Raw genomic sequence first — 25362 nt, 5'->3', positions numbered from 1 at the left:
TCTTTTATGCTTTTACCAATGGAAGGAAATGTTTCCCTGCCTTGACTCCACATGGCAATTTCTGCTCTACTATTGAACTGATTGTTATAGCATATACTTGCATCAACACATTGCTCAACTCTCTCTTCCTCTCCTTCCTCCATCTCTATCTTGTCCAAATTGCCTAGGAGATCATGTTGCACGTATTTGATTTCCTACAAAGAACTCCTTTCCCTCACCCGAACGAATCACTGATAGATTGGAAAGAGAGGAATCCACAGAGTTCTCTGCAATCCTGAAGGAACAATCAATCCCATCCTTGTTTACCCTGTCACAGGGGTGCACGTATTTGTTCCAGGGCTTATCTCGTTACCTGTCAAGGAGTCTAGGAGTAGCAGGTGGCATCCTGTGTGCCTCAGTTGCTGCTTCTAGGACTTGATTCTGTCTCCTTTATCATCCAGTCCCAATTGCCCTGAAGTAAATGTCATCAGATTATGATACCTACTGCATTTCTTTGTCATAGTCATCTACATATCTTTTGAGCAGTCCCCTTTATTAGTGGAATATTTTAACTTTTGGCTCACTTCTTTCTCTATTACAGTATACTTCTGTTAGCATGAGTGGTGATATAAAAATCCACAGGGCCGTTCTTATCACAGCAGCATTTGAGAGCTGATCGCTCTGGCAGTTTTGTTCTTTATATGGCACACAGACTAGCATTTTCCTAGGATTGCTACTGCTCCTGGCTGATACTTCCCAGTATTCTTTGGTGGATCCCCTTTTCTTCCCTGTCACTTAGTGTTGACATTGTCAGGAATCAGTCTATGGGTTCTTCTGTCAACTCCAGTTTCTAGGTGATTTCATTGCGGGCCGTGATTTCTCTCTGAAGTCCAGACCAACGTCTGTCTCTGCCTACCAATAACTATGTGTGTGGATTGAAAAAGCCTGACCAACACAAATCTCCACAGATAAACTCTTCATTATTGCCATCACAGTATCTGAGGGGAGGTATGGGGATATGTTAAAGATAAAAATCTCCATGATATTTTTGACTTTCCTTAATGCAGCAAGTAGAATTCATCAGTGAGTCCTTTGGTTCTATCTTTTGACTCCCTTCTCGCCATCTCCACGCCCCCCCCACAGTTCCAGCTGCCATCAAATCTTGCCTGGACTAGTAATGCTTTTACTCTTGTCCCAAAACACCCTATTACCCATTCCCAACTTCCGCCCTGCATGGTGTCTATAATAATTTTTCATGTAGGATCCTTAAGTAAAGTGCAATATTTGAAAATTTATCTCTTAGAAATAAAATCAATGCAACTACTTATAGCAGCAAACCATTTAGAAAAATTTTAAGCACAGTTGATAATAACCAATTAAAAAATAGAAAATTATCAACGCTGGTCTTAGATACTGCATTTAAAACATTTTAGTAGTTGAACAAAATTTTCTGACACATCAAGTTCTTTTCTAACTTTTGGTAAAGTGCTAAAATTAGGACAATTGTTTTATCTACTTATTTAGCTAGCATTTAAAATTCAAAAACTTATAGCAGAAAAATATCTTTACATAATTAACTACATTATTGCTTCTATAAGAAGTGATCATTTTGTATTTGTCATTAGAAATTCTATTTTAAGAATCTTTTGAGTTATTCTGAATTAAACCTATTGGAGGAGTAAAAACCTACTCGGAAAACAAATACATTAAACATTTTAGTCACCGTAGAACATTGTAAGTATGTAATTGCCATATATATTTTTTTTTTTTTGGCCAGCGTCAGGTTTGAACCCACCACCTCCTGTATATGGGGCTGGTGCCCTACTCCTTGAGCCACAGGCGCCACCCAGTAATTCCCATTTTTATAGTAAAACTAAAACACAAAAAGTTGCTTAGTATTCTACCTACATAATTCATCTGTATTTACTTTGGATAATTAAACCCATATATCTCCAAGTTTCAGGCTTTTGTCTACACAGCGTAAGTACCCAGTTAATACAAACCACAGGGTTACAGTTTATCTGTAAAACCTGCACTCGATGCTTTTCCTTGAGCTCTGTATCTTTAAACATTTTCTCATACCTTAACTCTGAGCACAGAAGCAAACATTCTTGCATCTTCAGACACTCCTCCAATGTAGAATTTTTTCTGAAACACTGGGGCATGATCGTTTTCATCCTGAATTTCAATGTATACTTTCGCTGTATTGCCTAGAGGACAAGAAATAATACAATTTTTTTTTTGGTTGGTAGTTATTCATTAGGGAAAAAATGCACTGAAGTAAATGTTTATCCCACTCTCTCTTTTGAAAAAATAGAAATAACTTACATCCGAAAGTCACGCCTAGATGGTGTAACTAGTACCCCCAAATTGAGAGGGTACTGATAGTGATGCTTCTGGTATAATAATGTTAAGTAGATGCTACTTCTTTTGATTACAGTGTCCTGGTAATTAATTTTACCTGATTTAATTTGGTATTCTCCTAATGTTAATAAAACCACTCAACAATTCATGTTCATAAACACTTCACATACATTACCAGTTATACCAAAGTAGCACAAATCTATAAACTCCTTATGAAATAATAACAACTTCTAAAAACTGAAAATATATCTGTTGGCTCGGCACCTGTAGCTCAGAGGTTATGGCGCCAACCACATACACTGGGACTGGTGGGTTTGAACCCGGCCTGGGCCTACAATGAAAAAAAAAGCTGGGCGTTGTGGCAGATGCCTGTAGTCCCAGCTACTGGAAGGCTGAGGCAAGAGAATCACTCAAGCCCAAGAGTTTGAGGTTGCTGCGAGCTGTGACACCACAGCACTCTACCAAGCGTGACATAGTAAGACTCTGTTTCTAAAAAAAAAAAAAAAGAAAGTATATACCTATATTTAATCTTAAATATAACACCAGTGATGATATTAATTTATCTTAAAAATATACAACATTTTTGTTTTAAAACTAAAAGTGGCAATGGCTGGGGAAGCCACTTATTTCCAGAAATGGCAAGTACATTTTCTCAGGCTCTGGAGACAATCAAGGTTGGGGAATAACATTCAGGGAGGGGAAAAGGAGCTGGAGATATAATTATCATACGGGCCATAAATGCTCCATTTTGCCATTTAAATCACAGTAGATATACCATAAAGAATACATCGAATCTCAAAACTTTCCTCAAATCATACAGCTTTACTGAGAATTGTGGCATCTGTCACTTGCCCAATAATGAGCTTTTACAAATAATTTAATGTAATACTAATTTACAAACAAAATACAGTAGGAAATAGGAGTTCAACAATTTTGAAATAAGTCTTCTAATGTATTGCCTAGGTTAACTTTTCGGATACATTTTAATCATGTGGCAGTTGATATATAAACTGTCAGGGACACCCTTGTTTTGGTAGTTTACCTGTGTTTAATTCCCCCTCAAACTTTATCTAATTAGCACCAACCTGATGGTACAGTGTGCACTTTATGGGCATACAATATGTCTGTGTTGACTGAATTGCTTGGCCTTGTATTAGAACTTTAAAATCAGATACTCTTTTTTTTTTTTTTTAAATCAGATGCTTTTTGCTTGCCTTGAGAAAGGTCAAAGAGAAAGGAGAGTCAACCCCAAAGTTTTGCCCCATCCTGCTGCTACTCATTTAGTGTTCCTCTCATTTGCCCTTTCCCCCAGAATCCATGAACTGGAGGAGCTACAGTTAAGGGGAACAATGTGCCAGGTCAATAGAGCTGGGTACCAGTAGAGAAGTCCAAGTCACAGCAGATTGGGCTTCTCTGTCCTACAGTGCAGGGCTCTGCATTGTACCAAATCACCACTGATCACCGTTCATCCACAACACAGCTCAGTTTTACTTACTAGTATCGTTTTATATCTGGACTCAAAAGATGGTAACAACTCTAAATTTAAGATTTGTAAAAAGAGGAAATCTAAAACAAGTCACCTTTCCAATAACTTATTTCCTTTGTCTTTCATTCAGAAATATATAAAATTCAAATCTGCTGTCCCTTCTCAGAATTCTAAGAATGACAGGGGTCTCAGAAAATAAAAGATATAATGATGGGATTCTATTTCATTCAATGAGGTAAGGTATTTAAAATGTACTAAAACTTGCAAAGAACAACTTGGCTATGATCCTCTTCCCTTACCTCCCAATCCCAATTTCATACCTTCTTGGTCACCAAATTCTATATGTCTATCTCATGTACAATTGAATAAATGCGTATACAGTATTTCTTGTGTCATTTTTATCTCAACCCCACCATTGCCCATAGACTCAAGTCCACTGGTGTCTCGCCTGTGTGAGTACATCATCTGTTCTCTGGTCACGTCTTTGCTATGTGTCCTGCCTTCTGATATCACAGTGACATTAGAAAATACTATACAACTCTCATGCATTAAATCAAGTATCGAAACATCCATTGTTCACATGCACATTTTATCATTTAATCATTTATTCAAACATTCAGTATAAGGTTAGAGGGATTGCCATGTATTAGCTACTCTAGTCATTACTATGTAGCATGAGGCATAAAATATATATACTTTTAAAAACAAATAATTTTTATCAAAAACATGGCATAGAACACAAAGCTTTCAATAATGTACCATGGTTATTTGATTTTATTTTACTCTCTTGTGAACCTTAACACCTTTCACGGATACTGTCAGCAGATTTAGGGACATGAAGCTCCCTGCCACACACACATGTAAAACCACAAGCTACACCTGTCACATCTGAGCCTATTCCTTCTGTCACTATGCACTTTCTCAAGGTCATGGTGGGCTCTGTTCTTTGCCCAGTATAGATCAGGCCTGCAGTGTCCTGAAGAATAAAGACATATGTTAAGGAACACAAGAACTCTGTTACAGGTAGAACTTTAAGGACCCCGTGATCAAGAATTATCAGATTAGTCTTCTCTTTCTAAGGATACTATGCTACTCTGTTCATCTTAAAACTGATAATAAACTTCAAAGGTTGTGGTAGTTATTTACTGCTAAATAGTTTGAGGTACCTTTTTTTTTTTTTTTCTGCACTAGGCTTAAAAATCATATCCTGGGACCATAGTGCCTGATTGTCCTAGTTTGGGTCATGTACATGCCCTTGTGCAGGAGAAGTGAAGCCACCAGCTTATCTCTATCCACCTGAGAAGTCACTGGGAAAATTATAATGGAATTACAGTGTGTAAAATCAAAGAATGTAAAATAAATGTTGGTCAGGAAAACAAGAAAAGGCTTTTACTTATAGTTAAATAAGTAAAGCAGCATACATTTAGACTATTTTTATTTATTAGATCAACATACAGTGTGTTTGATACCATCAGTATTCCTGATTCACATACTTTCTCCCTAAGGACCAAGTTTGGATTTTGATTATTTCAAGGCAGAAACCTGGAAGCAACTCTGATTTAAATTCCTTAAAGGGAGTCTGATTTTTATCTCCTTGACTATTTGGAAAATGATCTTTTTGCCTCAGGCTCTCTCTTAAAGGGAGTCTGATTTTTGTCTCCTTGACTATTTGGAAAATATCTTCTTGTCTCATATTATATTATTTGTTTATATATATATAAGTAATAATAATAATTATTATTATTTTTAAACTGTCTTACTCTGTCACCCTGGGTGGAGTGTCATGGCATCACAGCTCACAGTAATCTGAAACTCTTAGACTTACAGGATCTTCTTGCCTCAGGCTCTCAAGTAGCTGAGATTGCAGGCACTTGCCACTATGCCCAGAGAGTTTTTCTATTTTTAGTAGAGACAGGACCTCAATCTTGCTCAGGCTGGTCTGGAAGTCCTGAGCTCAAGCAATCCATGCACCTTGGCCTCCAAAAGTGCTTAGATTACAGGCGTGAGCCACCATACCCAGCCATTGTATCGTATCTTTTATTCAACGTAAATAACAAACACATGGGCAAAGGGAAAGAAAAAAGAAGTATTGATAAAATGAATAGAAAATACTATGAGAAGAGTAGCAGGAGAGCCTAATATCCTGCCATCCTTTTCCAGTCTCCCTCTGGTTTGTCCAAACAATGCAGGTTTTGGAAGAAGCACAGAGAGTTAAGGAAATTGCAAACTGAATGGAAGTGTTTTGAAAGCGAGATTATGATTTTCCCATGCTCATTTCCCCCCCCCTTTGATAATCATTTTCTCAAATATTATAAGAGACAACTTTTTCTTTGACTAGTAAAGTAAAAGAAAGCCCAAAGTTTCCGAAGTAACTGCTGCTGTGAGAAAATGCAAGATAAAGTCTTAAGATTTGTTAGTTTAATGAAGAAAATAGAACTTCTAGGTAGTCAAGATGAGTAAAGGATGTAAGACTAGGTACAGACATCCCCTGGAATAGCACTTCTGTTGTATTTTAGGCATTAAACAGAGTAAGCAAAGTTCAAAATACCATCAACGTTAACATGACTCTCTTTTCCAAGACAACATTCAGTTTGCTTTTTTTCTTTAACTTTTAATAATCGATACTGCGCTTCCATTTCTCACTTCTTAGAGAAGCCCTGTTACACACAAGATAAATCTATTTCTTTTATCCACCTGACAAACCTATTGTGACATTGCACTAGATCAGAAAAAAAAAAAAAGTCCCTGCTGGATAATGAGCCAAGAAGCTCAAACAACATTCACAACCATGATCGGTTTTACCTCTCTGGAGACGTTTTTGGCAGGGGCAGGAGGAAGGTTATGCTCCCAGAATTTAGTAGGTAGGGGGCAGTGATGCTGAAAAACATTCTGTGATGAAAAATAAAAAAGGTGCTCCCCAAAGAGACCCAACAAAATCATTTACCAAAATGTCAATAATGATGAGGCTGAGAAAGCTTAAGTTAGAAGAGAAAGAAATATTCAAGGAGTTAAGCAAAAAAATGGGAAGTTTGTGTAAATGCATAGTCACGCCCTCTTCTGAATCCACTTGCATGCTTTTAATACGAAACTTATCAAGATGTCCTGCGATTCTCTGACCACATTTTGGTCATACTCATTTTAACAACTATGTTCTTTAAAGTTAGAGGCTCAGTCCTGTGTACCACCATTCCCGTCACTGCCTGCTGCTCTTTGCTTCTGACATTCCCTCCATCTGGAATGTTCTTAAATTCAATCACATCTCTAGTTATTACTGGCATTTATACAATCAAAGAACTATTTGTTGTCAGATTTGACAATGGAGGAGCTTAGTCTGATTAGAAAGCATACACTATATCAGACTGTAAGACCTGGAAAGTAAGGCCTGTGTTCTGTCATTGTTATGTGGCCTTCAGGGTCTAACACTTTACGTGTTTTCTTAAGTTGTATCACATGATGGTAAATGATTTGTATTTAGATGAAACCATCTTACATGGAGAATTTTTTAGATGTTTGGAATGCTGGATTCACACTTCCTACTTCGTTGGTACATTGAGACATTTAAATCAATTCCTCACTTTAAAATATCATTTATGCTAATTTGTCTTTCTTTTTATATTTGCTTTACTGGCAAATTAATGCTAGAAGTATTATGGCATCCACATTCAATCAATTTTGAATTTGATTAGATTAGAATTGCTGCTACTAAGACCCAGCCCTCATGTATCCAATGTATCCACTTAAATAAAATGAACCACTCTATTTTATTCCCATAAGTTAAACAGTAAATTTTAAGCAATTAAAAGTCACAATAAAAAACAACTGCAAGTCATAATAATTAAGAGCAATTTCTTAAAGTTCATAGTTTTTTTCTAAAAAGTTAAATATTAGGAACATACTAACTCTGATACCATCTCATAATTCTATTGGTCATCTGGAAATATCTTGCAGATTCTTTTTTTTTTATTAAATCATAACTGTGTACATTAATGCACTTATGGAGCACAATATTATCATTAATTTCCTCTGTGTTCCTCTGCCTCATTCTAATTTCAGATAATGGCCAGTGCTATAGACCAGTAATATTTAAGAACAAAAGGATTATCTGAGATAAGCACTTAATCTGATTTTACTAAGAGGTTTATATGTGGTTATTCACTTAAAAAAGTTGAAGAGAAAAATAGTTTGGGAAAATACATGATAGTGTGTTCACTACAAGGAATTCACAGGAATATAATGTAGTTACAAAATATTTGGAAAATAAATTATTAAGTATATTGGGATGAGAACACACAGTGGTTCTTACTTCTTAGATTTTGCTCTGCAGGGATTATACTTAGTGATATTCCCAGACACTGTGTATTTCAAGCAGCTAGGCAGCAAGAGAGATACAATCTTTAGAGGTTTCATTTCAATAGTTTTCTAATTTAGCTTTGACGTTGATTTAATTAGCCTTTGCATGATTTTAATTGCTTGTATCTAAAACATACATTTTGTGTGTGTGTTTGACTGAAAGGTTAATAACTGAATTAAGAAAATAACTGCATGTAACTACTGCCTCCACAAACTGACATTCAGATTACTGTAATACATGCATCTAATACTTGATTTTTAGCTAAGTTTTTTAAGGAAGAAAATGATAACACTGATATTTTTACTACTACAGACTTTTCCTGGTATCCCTGGGGGATTGATCCCAGGCTTCCCCTACCCCCATACCTAGAGAGATACCAAAATTCAGGATTTTCAAGCTCCTTATATAAAATAATTAAGTTTTTGAGTATAACCTACACACATCCTCTCTTATATTTTAAATTAGCTCTAAATTACTTATAATATCTCATGTGTAATAAATGCTATACAAATGTTGTTATATTGTATTGTTGAGGAAATAATGATAAGAAAAAAAAGTTTGTACAGGTTCAGCACAGACACAAGTGTCCATTTTTTTCCTGAGTGTTTGTGATCTGCAGTTTGGAGAATCAAGGGATGTGAAGCCTGGATGTGCAGACACACCCATTTGGTGTGGAGATAATCAGAAGAGTGATATTCCAACTATTAAGTAAATTTGGCTTTGAATTCATTTCAACATTTTTTTTTTCCCTAGGAGAAATTATAAAGTAAATATTTCTGTAAAGAGCAATTGTAAAAATAGGAGTTAAGAGTGCAGAATTGTTACTTTTCATTGGTATTGCCAGTATTTTGTTAGAAGCCTTGCAAAGGAATGATTGAGCCTTTTAGCTCAGTTTCTATTCAGAAAACAGATCTTAAAAAATATTTATGTTTATTAAACCCCAGATCTTTCCACAGAGCAGTGTAATAGGGGACCTATAAGGATTAACAAAACTGCTCTAGTTGTAATCTGGGCAATGAAAATTTAAGAACAGAGTTTGGAGCCAGGGGAAGGACCCAATACCAGTTAATATCATATGTATACCGTGGAACCTTATACAGGTAACTTATACTCGTGGGTAAGGTTTATGATCTATTATTGAATAGGAACCATACAACACCAACTAGACTAAATTAGGGGATACATATAAAACACTAACTCTGGGGCGGATTTTTCAAATATGTCTCAGGAACTCCTGGCTGTCAAGATAGGAGGGGGAAAATATTAGTAACATTATTGTTGGTATTATTATAATCGGAAAAAAAAAGAACAGTAATCCCTGGGATTAAAAATAATACCTAGTACTGAATTATAAAAATGTTTTCTTATCAAATAACACAGTGGATAATATATATATTGTTACTGTAAATATAATATTTTAGATATTAATGAATATTACTAGAAACCATATGAAGTACTGTGCCTAATTATATGTCCCTACCTTAGTTTACATGATGATACCACAAATTTACAGAAAACTCATTTTAAAAAGTAAATTGTAGCTGAGCATCGTAGTTTATGCCGGAAATCCAAGCCATTGGACAAGGTAGAGATCACTCAAAGCCGGGAGTTTGAAAGAAGCCTGGGAAATATAGTGTGACTCTGTTTCTATTTTAAAAAATAAAAAATCAGCCTGTGGAGGATGGCATTTGCCTGCAGTCCTGGCTTCTGGGGAGGGTAAAAAAATCAGATCACTTGAGCTGTGACTGGACCACTGCACTCTAGCCTATGAGAAGGAGTAAGAGAACTTGTCTAAACAAAAAAGAAGGAAGGAAGGACAGAAGAAAGGAAGGAAGGAAGGAAGGAAGGAAGGAAGGAAGGAAGGAAGGAAGGAAGGAAGGAAGGAGAGAGAGAGAAAGAGAGAAAGAAGGAAAGAGAGAAAAAAAGAAAGGAAGGAAGGAAAGAAGGAAGGAAGGAAGGGAGAGAGGGAGGGAGGGAGGGAGGGAGGAAGGAAGGAAGGGAGGGAAGGATATTAAAAAATCTTAAAAAGTAAGATTTGGGAAAAACAGACATTATTCAACATTGGTATAAGAATATTCTGCTGATATTTCAACACTGATAACAATTATTTTAGCCTAAATCTTAGAACCATATCTGAGAAAAAACATAACAGAATAGGCTGTTAAATAACCTCTAAATAATTTGATGTATAGTTAAAAATAAAAGTACAGTTTAAGCACAAAAGATGTTTTATTTTAATAAAAGCAACAATGCTAGATAGATTTGGTAAAAATAAATAAATCAGCAAACAGAAAAAAACCAAGCCAGGAAACAAGAAATGTGTCTTGGAAATAGACATATTACTAAGTGCTTGAAGAGACATCCAGCCAGCCTGTTACTAATGTCACAGAGTAGTCTTAAATTGTCACATAACATGCCTCAACACAGACATACAACAGAAAATACAAGAAGTTCTTCATTCTTTAATACAAAGGAGCTGTGTCTGAAAGATTAGAGAAGAATTCATTGAGGAAAAATTAACCACCCAATTATAATTTACTATATTTTATGGAAGGAACGAAAGATGCAGTATTCTTTTTTTAACTTTCTCTATACATGTACATGTGTTTATTTGGTTTCCACTTTTTGCCTTCACAAAATTAAAGAGGCTTAAAATTCAATAACAATGACAACATTTAAGACAAATACTAGAAACAAAAACCTCTTAAAGAATGAAAAAAGATAAATACATTAAGAAAGGAAATCAGATGATTGCTGCTATGAAATATTGAGGGATAATAATAATGATGATGAAAATGCAACAAAAGTAACATTCACATTGTCAGATAAAAGTATGTCTATCATAGAATGCTTTGACTCTGAAGTTCAGATGGAGTCAGCAGTTAACTTCATTTTTTTTTCAAAGTCTCAAAAAATAGAGAATATTTATTTATTTATTTAGTGAGACAGAGTTTTACTTATTAACCCTCGGTAGAGTGCTGTGAAGTCACAGCTCACAGCAACCTCCAACTCCTTGGGCTTAGGCAATTCTCTTGCCTCAGCCTCCCGAGTAGCTGGGACTACAGGCGCCTGCTACAATGCCCGGCTATTTTTTCGTTGCAGTTTGGCTGGGGCTGGGTTTGAACCGACCAACCACGGTATATGAGGCCACCCTACTCCCTGAGCCACAGATGCCACCAGAGAATATTTATTTTTATAAATAAAATAGAAGATAATTTCAGAAAACAGATCATGCCAAATATTATAGTCAATAGAAAAAGAATAAATACTTTAAAATCATTCTACTTCATCTGAATATACCTGGTATTAAAATTGGAAAATAATATATTATTATAAAGGGAAATTACAAAGATATTTCACTTATAAATGAGGATGTAATACCCTAAACAATGTATTAACAAGTTGAATTAAAAATTATTGTTCAAATAATGTACTTTGGTCAAAATTAAATCCAATTTATGTGAGCAGCATTCTTTTTTAAACAGTTTGTTTACATGACTTCCTGGACTAGCTGCTTTGTTTACAATATTTCTTTAAAATATTTCAATCAATTCATGAAATAAACATTGTCATTTTTGTTTTCTGATAAAGAGACTGAGACTCAAAGAGATTAACTAGCTAGTTAACTATTCCATCAAAGAGTGAGACTTTCCTCTCAGTCATGGTTAAAAGTCATGCCAAGGTTTTCCTCCCTACCAAAAATAAAATTTTAATAATAACAAAGTTAACACCAACATTTATTAGATGCTAAAGAGCACTTTTCTGCATCTTCTGGAATCAGAGAAACAATAATAGACATTGAAGAAAGGTCTGTTGAGTAGCAGGGTACGTCTATTTGCAGGAGCAGACAAGTACAGTCTCCTCTCCTTCTCTCTTTGGGTATCATCCTAAAGGTTATTATTAGTACTGAAGAGTTTAAGAATTTGTAAATGTCTGTGGCCATGTTGAAGGAGGAGAAAAATTTTCATTTCAAATAATGTGCTAAATAATTTTATAGCCCTTCAGAGAGAAGCTTCTGTACCTTAACGTAAAAATATATACTGTACGTAAATGGGCATCGCATAGTAGTGAATTACTACAGAAGTAACGGCTTAAAAAAACACAAGTGTAGGGTGGTGCCTGTGCTCAAAGGAGTAGGGAGCTGGCCCCATATACTGGAGATGGTGGGTTCAGACCTGGCCCCCATCAAAAAAAAAAAAAAAAAACCACAAGTGTACTACATATTATCTTACAGTCTATAGGCCAGAATGAGTCTCAGTGGGCTACAATTAAGATGCAGGCTACTCTATATTCCTTGAATCTCTGGGGCTGTAATGTTTTCTTGTCTTCCATTTTCTAGAAGCTGCCCACCTGCGCCCTCTGGCTGTTAGTGCCCTTGCGTCTTTAGATCTAGTGATAACCTGTGGAGTCTCTCATGATGCAGTACCCGACTGTCCAGCCTTCTTCTTTCACTTTATAAGGACATTGGTAGTTGCATGGACCCTTATCCTAATCCTTAATTTAATCACATCTGGGAAGTCCCTTTTTCCATGTAAGGTAACATCATCACAAATTCCGAAGTTTAGAGAAGGGACATCTATCTCTTAGGGAAGGGGGCCATAATTTTGCCTACACCAGGTATTATTATTGTGGGTTTTTTTTTTTTTAATGTAAAGTTCCAAGAAGACACCATGCTTAAGCAGCAACATTTTAGTGTTTCCACATGAGAAATTTAGGAAAAACAAAATTCTGTTTAGTTTAAATATGGGAGTGTCCGTATCTCTTTTTCATTTATAAACAGTATCACGGGCAATGAGCTGTAATGGTAATTACTAATTGATGATAACTGAGATGTTTCTGTGCATTATTTTAACTCCATGACTGTATTGTAAGTATTATCTACATTTCATCAAAGAAGATAATGAGGCATATAGAGATTAAACAACATGTCTAAAATTGTACACTTAGTAAGAGATGGAAGTCAAATTCAGAGCTACCTCCAACAAAATATATGTGCAACCATTTTACTTTCTGGTTTTCAAGTCTAGTCATTTTTCAATCCAAAATAACCCTTAGTCTTTCTAAAATGTGTGATTTATAGGAGTGTGACTATTTATATCAATAGCAAAAACAAATTGTATTTAGGTATTAGGTAGTTGGGTATATTTATATGCTAAGAGCACAACAAAAACTAACATTTCTCTGAGAAATTTCTAAAGCTTTCTAAGTTTTTATAAATCCTTCATAAAAAGGGAAGAAGGATATTAGTATTTACAGGATAAAACTAAGGAGCTGAATCTAACCTCTTTCTGAAAAAGCTTTGAAAATGTTTACAAAGATTGTGGACTATATTTCCATTAAAAGGCCAACCCCAAGGAAACTAGATTAAGAATGACTTACGGCTGGGTGCCGTGGCTCACACCTGTAATCCCAGCCCTTGGGAGGCCAAGGTTGGTGTATTGCCTGAGTTCATGGGTTCAAGACCAGCCTGAACCACAGCGAGACCTCATCTCTACAAATAGCCAGGCATTGTGGTGGATGCCTATCATCTCAGCTGCTTGAGAGGCTGAGGCAAGACAATTGCTTGAGCCCAAAAGTTTGAGGTTGCTGTGAGCGATAATGCCATGGTACTCCATCAAGGGTGACAAAGTGAAACTCTGTCTCAGAAAAGAGAAAAAAGAATGACTGCTTCTCTCAAATGCCATTTGTAAAACAAACTAGATTTTCTGTAATATGGGAAAAGGTAAATCAATTATGTATTTACATGTAGAATATTGAGTAGTCATTAAATTGAGGTTTGGAAAGCTGTCTAATGACATAAAAATAGTGTTGATATATTACTATGCAGAAAGATGAAAAGTGCAAGATTTTAAACAGTAGATGCATGATCATAACTTGTTTTTGTGCCTCTGTGCATGTGTATTTTCACAGTACAAAATAATTAAAAGAAGTATAAAGATTTAAAAGATAAAAATCATTCCATTATAGATCATTGTAATTTTTTGCTTTACTCATTTTTTCTAATCTCATACTGATAGGCGCTATGTTTCTAATTAAAAATAGTTAATGTCAATGTTATAATTGATAAAAAGAAAAACAGAAATTATGAAGCGTAAGGCACACAAATGAGAAAAATCTTGAAATGAACTGCTTTGATTCCTTTCTGTACCTTTTCTAAAATATCATCTCTGTCATATGAAGACCCTGGGGAAATACCACGTGAACCTTTACTTTTTCTGCATCAACAAACCTTGGCTCCTGCCAGTAAACATACATATCCCCCCCAAAAATCCCAAAATAAAATTGAGAATTTCCTTGTGTGTTCATTTGTTTGCAAGAAGATATTTCCCTGGACATGTATGATTTGCTTGTCAAGATTCAACCAAGGGCAATCAGTAAAGAAAGAAGTGACCTTGCGAAGCACAATCTAATTATTCTTTTTCAGTATATCTTTACTTTGTTCATTAGTTATATGCTATACAGCATTAAATAATTTGATTTTTTTTCCAGAAATTTTAAAGGCAATATAAGGTGAAGCAATTTCACTACCAATACTTAGTATAATGAACATGCTAAATTTAGCTTTTGGAAGGCACTTAATGCTTGTCAAACAGGGATTCATAGTTCTTGCAATTGTCATTAAATACAAGCATTATCTTTACTCCTCTCCCCAAATTCTGGAGAAAAAAAATAGTTTTTGAAGCAATGCAAATTGGCAGACTTCCAACAGTTGAAGTGATCATCACCACACCTCCTTACCTATAGAAAGAGTGGCTTTCCCTTCCCAAGGTACCAAAGGATATTATACAGTGCAAATTTTCACTTTGTGTTACATAATTAAGTCAATGGTTTAATCATCATGGATTATTACATTATTTGACCATTCTTTGTTCAAAAAATGGAAAAGACTTTGGAAAAAGTCTGTGTTTTGGTACACATATTATCTGATTATTCATCAAAATGGGGTATTCAAATCTAAAGATCTGACTTCTTTCCTAACATGTCAACAGTTATACCATTGGTTTTACAGAAAATGTACAGGGAAATATGAGAAATCTCTATATACAGTAATCTAGAGGAGGAGAAGAAACATTTTTTTTTTTTTTTTGGTATGTGGTTGCTATATTTTGTAACTGGGGTCAGACATACGCAGCTAGTAGTAATAATTGTCTTTTATTTATTACTTTTTATGTTCTAATGTAAAATACTGTGTAGGCACCATTTTGCTTAAAAATGTCAAGCCCTCTATGAGGTGCAGACATATGTCCTTTGTTAGAAAATTGAGAATTCTACAGGTTAGAGATGTTAGCAAAGACCAAGTTCAGGTATAAACCAAGCCTGTCTGTTACCAAAGTCAAGATTCTTAAGCAATTTAGTATGCAAAATGTTTAGATATCACCTCTTCTCTGTTATTCTAGGAAGGTAATTTTGAATGGGAATAATTTCTTGTTAAATCATCTGAGTTATATAATTTTTCTTCCATACTTGTTGTTGTTGTTGTTGTTGTTGTTTTTTCATTTGTTTCTTAGAAAATTTCCCCTTTACTGGATGTCCTTTAAAATATCTAGGAGTTGTTGTGAATAAACTGAGCCACTGCACTGGTGAGGGTGTCTAACTTTTTCATACCTTTTAATAAAACAAAAATAGCAATCTCTATCTATCAAGAAGTCTCAATGGCAAGCATGTTCTGTAAATAAATAACCAGTAACAGACTTCTGAAATTGACAGTGACAGCCATTTAAAATAATGATTTCCCTTAAATTACTGTCTGTAATTATTTTTAAGATATTACATGGGGGACTAATTAGGTACACTACACCAAGAGGGATAAAAATAGGAAGAAAGATTGATTAATTGAACTCAACTAAAGTTCCTGGGAATAAAAAAATGAATTAGATTTGGAGAAATTGACTCCTAGCCTTGTGTTTTGAATAACGATTAAAAAGGATGACAAGCTAAATTTGGGTTTCTTATCTCTGAATTGTAAAATTCTCAGTGCTTTTGAATTGAAAGCTAATATTTCAATTCAACATAATTGGAACATGGAGAGATGCTTATAAAAACATTGAGGAATGCTAAAATGAAATGCATTCCCCATAAAAGTGTAAATATCAACAAAATCAAGAATGTTTAAGGATAAATTAAATTTTATAATTGTCTATTATGCAGATAAAACAGAGAAATCCTCAGCCTCCTCAATTTCCCTATTTTCAGGCCTTTTAAAAATTTATTTGGCACTGTCCATAGTCAGTGTGTGGCCCCACTAAGTGCTAGCCCACATATTTTCTTTAGTCCTGCATTTTCCCGAGTATCTGCACCATTTGTTGCTTTAGCCATTCTATACTTTCCGTGACACCCTTCTCTCCCTTGCCTAATAGGCCATCCCTGCGCAAATGTCACTCTTCTTCCCTGGGATTTTCAGTGACTGTCCTTTTTTCTCCCTTCATTAATGGAAGAGTATTTCTGAATTTCAATCTTTGTTTTTCTCTCTGGCCAATCTCTCAGAGAGACAAAGTCAGATGGGCTGTGGAGCTATGGAGCTGCACTTTAACTAGGTCATTGGATTGGATTTGTATTAGCTCCACGGATCCAAAAGCACTTCTCCCTGATGGAAGCTGCTGAGCTTCACTGGCTTCCTTCTTTTATTTATTTATTGATGTATTTATTTTTCTTGAGACAGAGTCTCACTCTGCTGTCCTGGGTAGATTGCAGTGGTATTATAGCTCACAGCAACCTTAAACTCTTGGGTTCAAGCAATCCTCTTGCCTCAGCCTCCCCAGTAGCTACGGGCACCTGTGACAACACTCGGCTATTTCTTTAGAGATGGGGGTCTCACTCCTACTCAGGCTGGTCTTAAACTCCTGAGCTCAAGCAATCAATCTGCCTCAGCCTCCTGGGGTGCTAGGATTGCAGGAGTGGCTCCGTTCATTTAAAAAGATCATTGTCTTGATCAGCAATTCCCCATTGTTACCAAGCAAGGAATGTTTTCTTATTCTCATTTCCATATTCCCTCTAAATATATAGAGTAGTGTTACTTCAGGACCCTGATTTGGGGCCCTTTCTATGGTGTGTTCAGGTATCTGAAAATTAAGTTCTTTTCTCTATGGATTATGTGGGTTCAAAAGATATTTTTTCCTTTGATGCTTTTTTGACTGATTTTGCCAATTAAACCTCATTGTACATTTATACCACTTGAGGCTATTGACCCTAAACATAACAATCCTCTAACTTCACTGAATCTACATGACTTTTTTCAGAATCTCTATGTTGGTGTTGCATATCCTTTGGAAGTCTAGCTGATTTCCAAACTAATTTTCTAGATATAATTCATGTCACTTAAGATCAAAAGTATAAAATTATTCTTGATTTATTCCTTTTTCTTTATGTCCAGTCATCAAGTCCTATCAACTTTTCTTTTTCTTAGGTCCCACATTTTTCCTGTCTGCCTGGATCAATAGAGCTCTGGCATGGTCTAGAAATTCTGTCTGTTTCTAAATTATTCTAAATGCTGTGGTGGTGGTGTTGTTTTCATATTACTTCTCTGTCAAAACTAAGTCTCCATGAAATTATCTTCTATATAGTACTCAAAATAGCTACGAACAAATAAAAATACAAAATCACACAGAGGACATGGTACGTATTTAGATTTCCAATTTCTATGTCCAGTATCTTAATTCAGTATACTTGGGGAAAGAGAACACAAAAACATGCATTTCTAAACAATCACCTCAAGTGATTATCATCAGGTAGCTCAAAAACACCTTTTGACAGACACTACTTTCTGATGTTTCTTGTCTTTAAGTACCTAATTTCCATTTTGTTACCACTATAGCACTCATTGTCCTCTGAAGCACTTAAACATTCTCTCACCTATGTTTTCCCTTCTATCAAGAATTCTCTCCCCAAATCCTTTCTCCATCCTGCTTCCACCTACCCTAAACAGAGTGGATTAATGTAAACCAAGCTGGTTACTGCTTCAAGTAAGGTTCCCACTTATAGTTACGAAGTTATATAGTCCACTGACAAGCTATTCTCTTTCATCTGAAACCTTGAATCTGTCTCTCATGTATCAATTAGCCATTTATTTTTCCACACTACTGCTTGTTTTTACGATGCATCATACCTTCTCCACCAGAATATAAATTTCTTGAAGATAATGATATCATCTTGTAGCTGCTTATCCCCTTACCACACTTGAAAAAAATGTTATGACTCGCAAGTATGCAGTATATGTTTGGTAATTTAACAATTTCTTCATGATCCCTGTGGCATAAAAATGATGTTTCAGGAGTCAGATGATGGGAAACAGAATCATATTAGATGTGCCTCAAAAATAAAAAGATCATAAGTGTTGCAAATAAAATAATAACTTAAAAAGTACTATTCTCTTTGCAAGTTTATACAACTACATGTGTGTATCGTAACCATAATAACTGCCTGGTTTATTTTGTCCTTATAAATATCTCAGCATAAAAAAGAATCTCTCAGCATGTCCATTAATATAATTTAAGATATTATTATTTTTTAAATATATACATCTTCTCTGATAATATTAAATATGATCCAGGTTTTTATGTTTCTTATATCAAGTATTGTGACTCTATATAATTGGAATTAATTAATCCAAGACTAATAGCAATTAAAGAAAGGGACTGCAAAGCTTTACCAACCCATGTTATCAGACAATAGGTGATATTTTATTTTAGGCTCAAGAAACCACAATCCTACTCACATTTGCTGTGTCTGTGTATATACCACTTTTTTCTTGGAATGTACTAGATTCTGTTATTTGACCAGGTATGTAGTATTTTTTCATCACTTCACATGCTTAATCTGTGAAATTGAAATGTTCTTGTAAATCTGATAGAGTTTGCAATTCTCTGAGAGGAATTCTGAATTATGGTGCTATTAATTAGTTTTCCCTAATTATTAGAGAAATGCAAATGAAAACCAGCCTGAAATATCATCTAATCCCAGTGAGAATGGCCCACATCACAAAATCTCAAAACTGCAGACGCTGGCGTGGACATGGAGAGAAAGGAACACTTTACCCTGAGGGTGGGACTATAAACTAATACAACCTTTTTGGAAGGAAGTATGGAGAACCCTAAAAGAACTCAAGCTAGACCTCCCATTTGATCCTACAATCCCATTACTGGGCATCTACCCAGAAGGAAAAAAAAAATCCTTTTACCATAAGGACACTTGCACTAGACTGTTTATGGCAGCTCAATTTATAATTGCCAAAATGTGGAAACAGCCTAAAGGCCCACCAAACCAGAAATGGATTAACAAGCTGTGGTATATGTTCACCACGGAATACTATGCAGCCATTAAAAAGATGGAGACTTTACAGCCTTTGTATTAACCTGGATGGAAGTAGAACACATTATTCTTACTGTGTTTCCCCCCAAATAAGAGACTGCCTTATATTTATTGTTTCTCAAGAAGACACACTAGGGCTTATTTTCAGAGGATGTCTTCCTCTCCATGCTGAAATGCATGGTGCTGCAGATACACGCCACGCCCATCACTAGGTCTTATTATATATAGGGGTAGGGCTTATATTTAACAAATGCATAGAAATCCTGCTAGGGCTTATTTTGGGGGGTAGATCTTATTTTCAGGGAAACACGGTAGTAAAGCATCACAAAAATGGAATAGTAAGAATCCTATGTACTCAATTCTCATATGATGACAGTTGATGACCTAGTACATGATGGGGGGTGGGGGAAGGGGAAGGCAGAGAGAGGAAGGAAGGAGGGAGGTGGGGGAAGGGGAGAATAGAGTGGGGAGGAGGGAAGTAGGTGGGAGAAGGGGAGAGCAGAGAGACGGAAGGAGGGAGGGGATAAGAGTGAGTGATGGTGTGTGACACACCTTTTGGGAGTGGGACACAATTATAAGAGGGACTTTACCTAACAAATGCAATCAATGTGACCTAGTTCTTTGTATCCTCAATGAATCCCTACCAATAAAAAAAATGCATACATTTTGGTGATAGTTGTAACAAGATATGATCAATTGTAATATGGTTTTGCATAAAGTAAATGTCTAAAAAAGATAAAATTGAATAGAACAGTAAGCAACATGGCAGCATTTCTTTGATAGGAAAACATTAGAACATGGCATTAATCACAATCTACTAAAAAAGATTGTATTTCTCAAGCAAAGGAATAGTCATTATTTCTTGAAAAATTAGATCTTTCCATCTCCATCCTGTATTCTATATTATTCTTTCCTTCAAGAGCAATCTCAAATTTCATCTTCTCTGGGACTACTCACTCTCACCATCTGTGTTTCTGTGATAGAATCTGGGGCAAGACCAAATTAAATCGTATCATAATGCTTTGAGGAAAACTCACAAGCCACACGGGTTCCCATGTGTTGAGGCCAATGGATGATTATGGAAAGTTTCAAACATGAGAGGAATTTGAAACTGAGACTCCTGGAATAATTAGGAGTTGATCTGAAAACAATTAAAGAAAGAGTTTAAAAAGAAAGAACAGTATACTCAAAGTTGTGAAGGTATAGATACTCCTTGACCTTAAGGGAAAAGAACTTAATCTATAGGGAAATTAAGAACACCAGTGACATAGGACATGGCTAGTGGAACTGAGAAGCCATGAAGCAGAGACAGTAAAACCTTCTGAGAGTTCAAGCCTATTTATAGTCCCTCAGTACAGTACTTTCCCTCATATTCCTTTTTATTATATAAACATAATGTTGAATGCAATTTGTCTAATTAATGAGAATCTTTTTTCTTCAGTAATCAATCAGTAAATTCAGCTGTTACAGCTGATCAAAACAAAATATTTTACTAAGTAAACCATGTTCACTATCTAGTTCCCATAAGAAGTTAAAATAAATAAAAACCAATCTAATAGCTGCACTAAGTTTTTAGTAAAATATTAAAAAGACAATTACTGTATAGTGAAGACCTGACCTTGATTATATAACAACAGAGAGTGGATGGCCAATGCCTACACACTTAATCAATAATGAAGAATTAATATAATTTAGCAGAAAGTTCTGATTTTCCTTATATTTACAATTGCTAAGATGTATTTTATGCTTAGATTACCCATTACTCGTTTCAGTTTCCCATTACCTGAAATGTCGATATTCATGTAATATATATGATTTAATTGATTTCAGGTTTTTCTGTAAATAGTTTCATTTGTAATTAAAAGGGCTTAGCTTGCCTGTATTGAAAAAGAAGTTTTTCTGAAGAAAGAGGCATAGAAATTTTATTGTGTAGTCTTGGGGCCTCATTATTAACCAAAAATAATTGGTGAGCTTTCTGAAAATATAAAACTTCGAGATTCAATGATGGTCTCCATTTTTCATACCAATCAAAATTTAGACCAATTAAAAAGTCTTAGAAAAAATTAAATTATTAATGATGTTAATTACAAAGCAATTCAGAAGGATAAAGAAAACTATTTCTTTTGTGACCTGAGCTCCATTAGTTATAAGTAAGGAGAACCATTTTATGAATTCTTATATGCTTACATACTTAAATTTTAATTGCTTGTGGAGGGAATACAAATTATTGTATTTCTCATGAAACATAATTTTTTGTTCACATTATATGTGCAAAAATATACATTATAATCTATACTTTAATTTAGAAAGTTTGATCACCCATCACGGCTATCAGTTCAGCAAACCAATTCTGGGATAAGTGGCAGAGCATTGTCTCCAAGCATTTGGTTTTAGGAATGTATTGATAAAATTCTATAACCATTTTAAAATCACATTTTCAATAAAATCTATTATATAATTCCATTGTTTTCCTGCACAGATCATTTTATGCCACGAATCTCCTAGAATCCACTTTTGTTACATTGAAAATATAATTTTTTCAACTATATATTTACATAAGATGCCTAAAATGTTTGAGCCCAAAATACCATAAATAATATTATGGTATTAATTTCATACAAGTGTGCAAGTTTTAAATTAGTAAATTATTAATAGAGTTTCTAAAACGGTGGCCATATATTTATAGTATAAATATAAGGCCCTGAGCACATCTGGATTTTAGAACTGAAAAAATAACATGTGCCATGCTATAATTTGTTACCCAAGTTTTATGAGGAATACTGGTGTAAGTCAGTCAATCATGGGTAAAGAGTCATTATCATTGTTTGTCACAGACCTTCTGTTTGAAACCAGAAAAGCCAAAGGAAAAAGAAAGAAAAGAAAAGAAAAGAAAAAAAAGAAAAGAAAGAAGGAAGGAAGGAAGGAAAGAAAGAGAGAGAAAGAAAGAAAGAAAGAAAGAAAGAAAGAAAGAAAGAAAGAAAGAAAGAAAGAAAGAAAGAAAGAAAGGTGTTACAAGCTTCTATGTACCATACCCTAAAGCAAAACCATAAAATGAAATCAGAACATTCCAGTTGTTTTATTACCAGTTTAAGGTTTATCTTAATTGTCCTGTCGTTTATTCCTGATTGAAAGTCTACTTACTGAATTAAAACACCCTGACATATTTATAGAAAGCAATGGTTTTCTTTTTTCCACATTTATAGATAATTATAATTTTACCATAAAGTGAAAATTGCCACTTCAATTATGGAATTACATAAATCAAACGAAGCTATAAAGTTGCATGTTGTTGCTTTTGTGCTACATAAAAATAAAACAATAAGAATTACTTTGTATATTTGTATAGAGGTTCTCCTGGACATGGTCTTTTGAAGTTTCTATGGAAGCAAATAAAATTGTATTCCGAAAACCGGGGAAAGATTAAATGGGTGGAAAAGATGGAGAATATTGGCAGGAACAAAGGGGACTTTTAGTGTTGAAATAATGCATTAAAATCAGTCATGTGTTCACATTTATCTTTCCTTCATAAAATGAGGATGATTATTTGATCAAAAATCACGGTCAGTGTGGGAACAGAAAGAAAATAAAAATATCTGACAAATGGCATTAGCAGGAGAGACATAAAAACTCCTGGATTACAGAGTTTGCAGTGAAAGAGGAAGAAGAAATGAACACCTAATTCCTGCTGTAATGGCAGGAAGGGGATCCTCCCATGCTTTTAAGAGTCTTTGCTGTATCTAGGACTGTGAGGTCGCTAGTTTGCACTCTATGGTGAAACAGTGCCCTGGTTCCATCTGCAGTGATAGCTATCCAAATGACTCTAGTGAAAAGTCTACAAGTTGATGTTGCTGAGGGGGACGGGCACTACTGGTGCTCAGTGGAAGTCAGCCAGCACGTGGGCTGGGTGAGTGGTACCCATACTGCCTGTCTGCAGACTTTTAGACTGACAATTCAAGAGCCTTCACCATGGCATCACCTTTCTAAATACCCTCATACACTGGGCAAATCTTTATCAAATATATTTATGTGCCAAACATTTTAGGTGATCGTAATACGTCAATAAACATAATGGGCCAAAACCTCTACTTTCACGTAATTTAAATCCATTATAGTTATGTCCATTATAGTCTACTATCCAATCACACTAAAATGATGTGGTTAACATGGGGAAATAGAATAATCTGTCTCTTTTTTTCTTTTCTATTATCCCTTTATTTGGTAATTTGGGATAGTCTTTTTCTTGCTATTGAATAAAAGCTCAAGAAATCTCGTAATGTAAACAGTTAATAAAGGACTTGACAATGGTAATTAAAAAATTAAAAAATTCTCTAGTTTACTATATTCATCAACTCTTCAACTTTCATTTAAAGTTGAATGTTTTATCCTTTCCCATTTTAGACTTGTTAGTGGAAGTTTTGCCTTTAGAGAAGAGGTTATGAAAAATGCTCTCTCTCTCGATGAAACACGTTATCCTCTATTCACGAGCAGCTGATTATTACAACCCAGACACCATTATCTGACCTTGGAGATGATGATATTATGATATATGTCAGTACATATGTTGGTTTTTATCCTCTGTTCCTGGCTCATTAACTCCCATCGTCCTTGTTATCATATGATATTGGAAGGCTTTAGGCCTCAGAAACAAGTGTCAGAAAACAGAATCTCTCTCTTAGACATCACCTTGACCTCCTTTCACCTGCCCATTTTTCTACCCCAGGCAGTACTCCCATCTTCCCCTGCTTTTCTGTAAAGAAATTCCGTGACCTTGCTTGCCTGACTGTGGGTCATAAGACCTCCATTTAGGAAGGAGTCTAGCTTCATCTCCGGGAAAAGAAATGCTATGTCGAAAAGCCAATCAGAATCTGAACCAGCAGAACCAGACAGGCTTTGCTTGCCTTCCCCACTTGGTCTTTTAGTACAAGATCATGCTCTCCCTGCCCAGTTACATATCTACACATTTTTCATGGTTTGACAATGTCTAACCAATGAAATCTCTGTAAAAGCTCCAGGAAGGTAGGGATGGAGAACTTTCCAGACAGCTGAATCACCTCTTGAAATTGCAGAAGTCAAATGTGACTTAAGAATTACAAATTTGGTATAGTTTTTTCGCTTTATAAAATGTATATAAATTTTTAGTCACCCTCCATATTTCCAAGTGTTGGTGCTGGACTTGAATTGGATTGGAGAACACCCAGCTAGTGTCTGCTGGGGTTCTTGCTTGCTTGTTGATGGGGAGAAAATTGCCCACAATTTGGTCTCAGAAGTCTTCTGTGTTGATCATTGTGAGAGAGAAAATAGAAAAAAAAACACTTGGAGTTGGTTTTTTCCATGGAAAGATCAGTAAAGTAGGCAGGAAACTTCTACTTAAATAGTAATTGCTGTCACATGGTTGATTACTCTTTGGGTCATACCCGTGTTTAAAACACTGATGAGGGGAAAACTTTTGGCATTGGTATGCACTCCTGCAGCAACTAAATTTTGTCAGTGTATTTCAGTTCATTCCAGCTGTCATTTTAGAAGGAACTCAGTTGTGCCATCCCTTCTGCAGGTGGTCCTACTAACCAGGATGTTAAGAACATTAGCATGAATATATGACTCAAATCTGGACCTTGGGAACAGTTACAGGTTCTTTACCTGTAGAATTCTAGGACCACAAGCATGTCTAGTTACAGCTATAATTATTCTCTTTGTTCCAGCCATCATCATAGCTTGTTGCTCTACCTTTATTCCTGTAGATTTATTTAATAGGTATTAAATATAAATTCATTTTTCCCTGCAACCAACAGGGACGCTGTCTTTGTACATTATTTACCAACTTTAAACTTGAGAAGGAAAGACATGTATTTCCATAACCCTCCTTTTGGGAGGGAAGGGA

General features: G+C 35.2%; 1 protein-coding gene across 16 annotated transcripts in view; it reads right to left on the bottom strand.

Moving 5' to 3' along the window:
* The window catches only part of PCDH15 (protocadherin related 15), a 691874-nt gene that overhangs the window by 89668 nt on the left and 576844 nt on the right, over positions 1 to 25362 (bottom strand). For all 16 annotated transcript variants that reach the window (XM_003783651.1, XM_003783650.1, XM_023509543.1 and 13 more), the window contains one exon: positions 2062 to 2189. In XM_003783651.1, coding sequence (XP_003783699.1) covers positions 2062 to 2189 — 128 coding nt within the window. The remainder of the gene's footprint in view (positions 1 to 2061; positions 2190 to 25362) is intronic.

Source organism: Otolemur garnettii, unplaced genomic scaffold (genome assembly GCF_000181295.1).
Source record: "Otolemur garnettii isolate 467f Iridium unplaced genomic scaffold, OtoGar3 scaffold00008, whole genome shotgun sequence".
NCBI lineage: Eukaryota > Metazoa > Chordata > Mammalia > Primates > Galagidae > Otolemur > Otolemur garnettii.
This window is presented reverse-complemented; position numbering and strand designations above follow the sequence as displayed.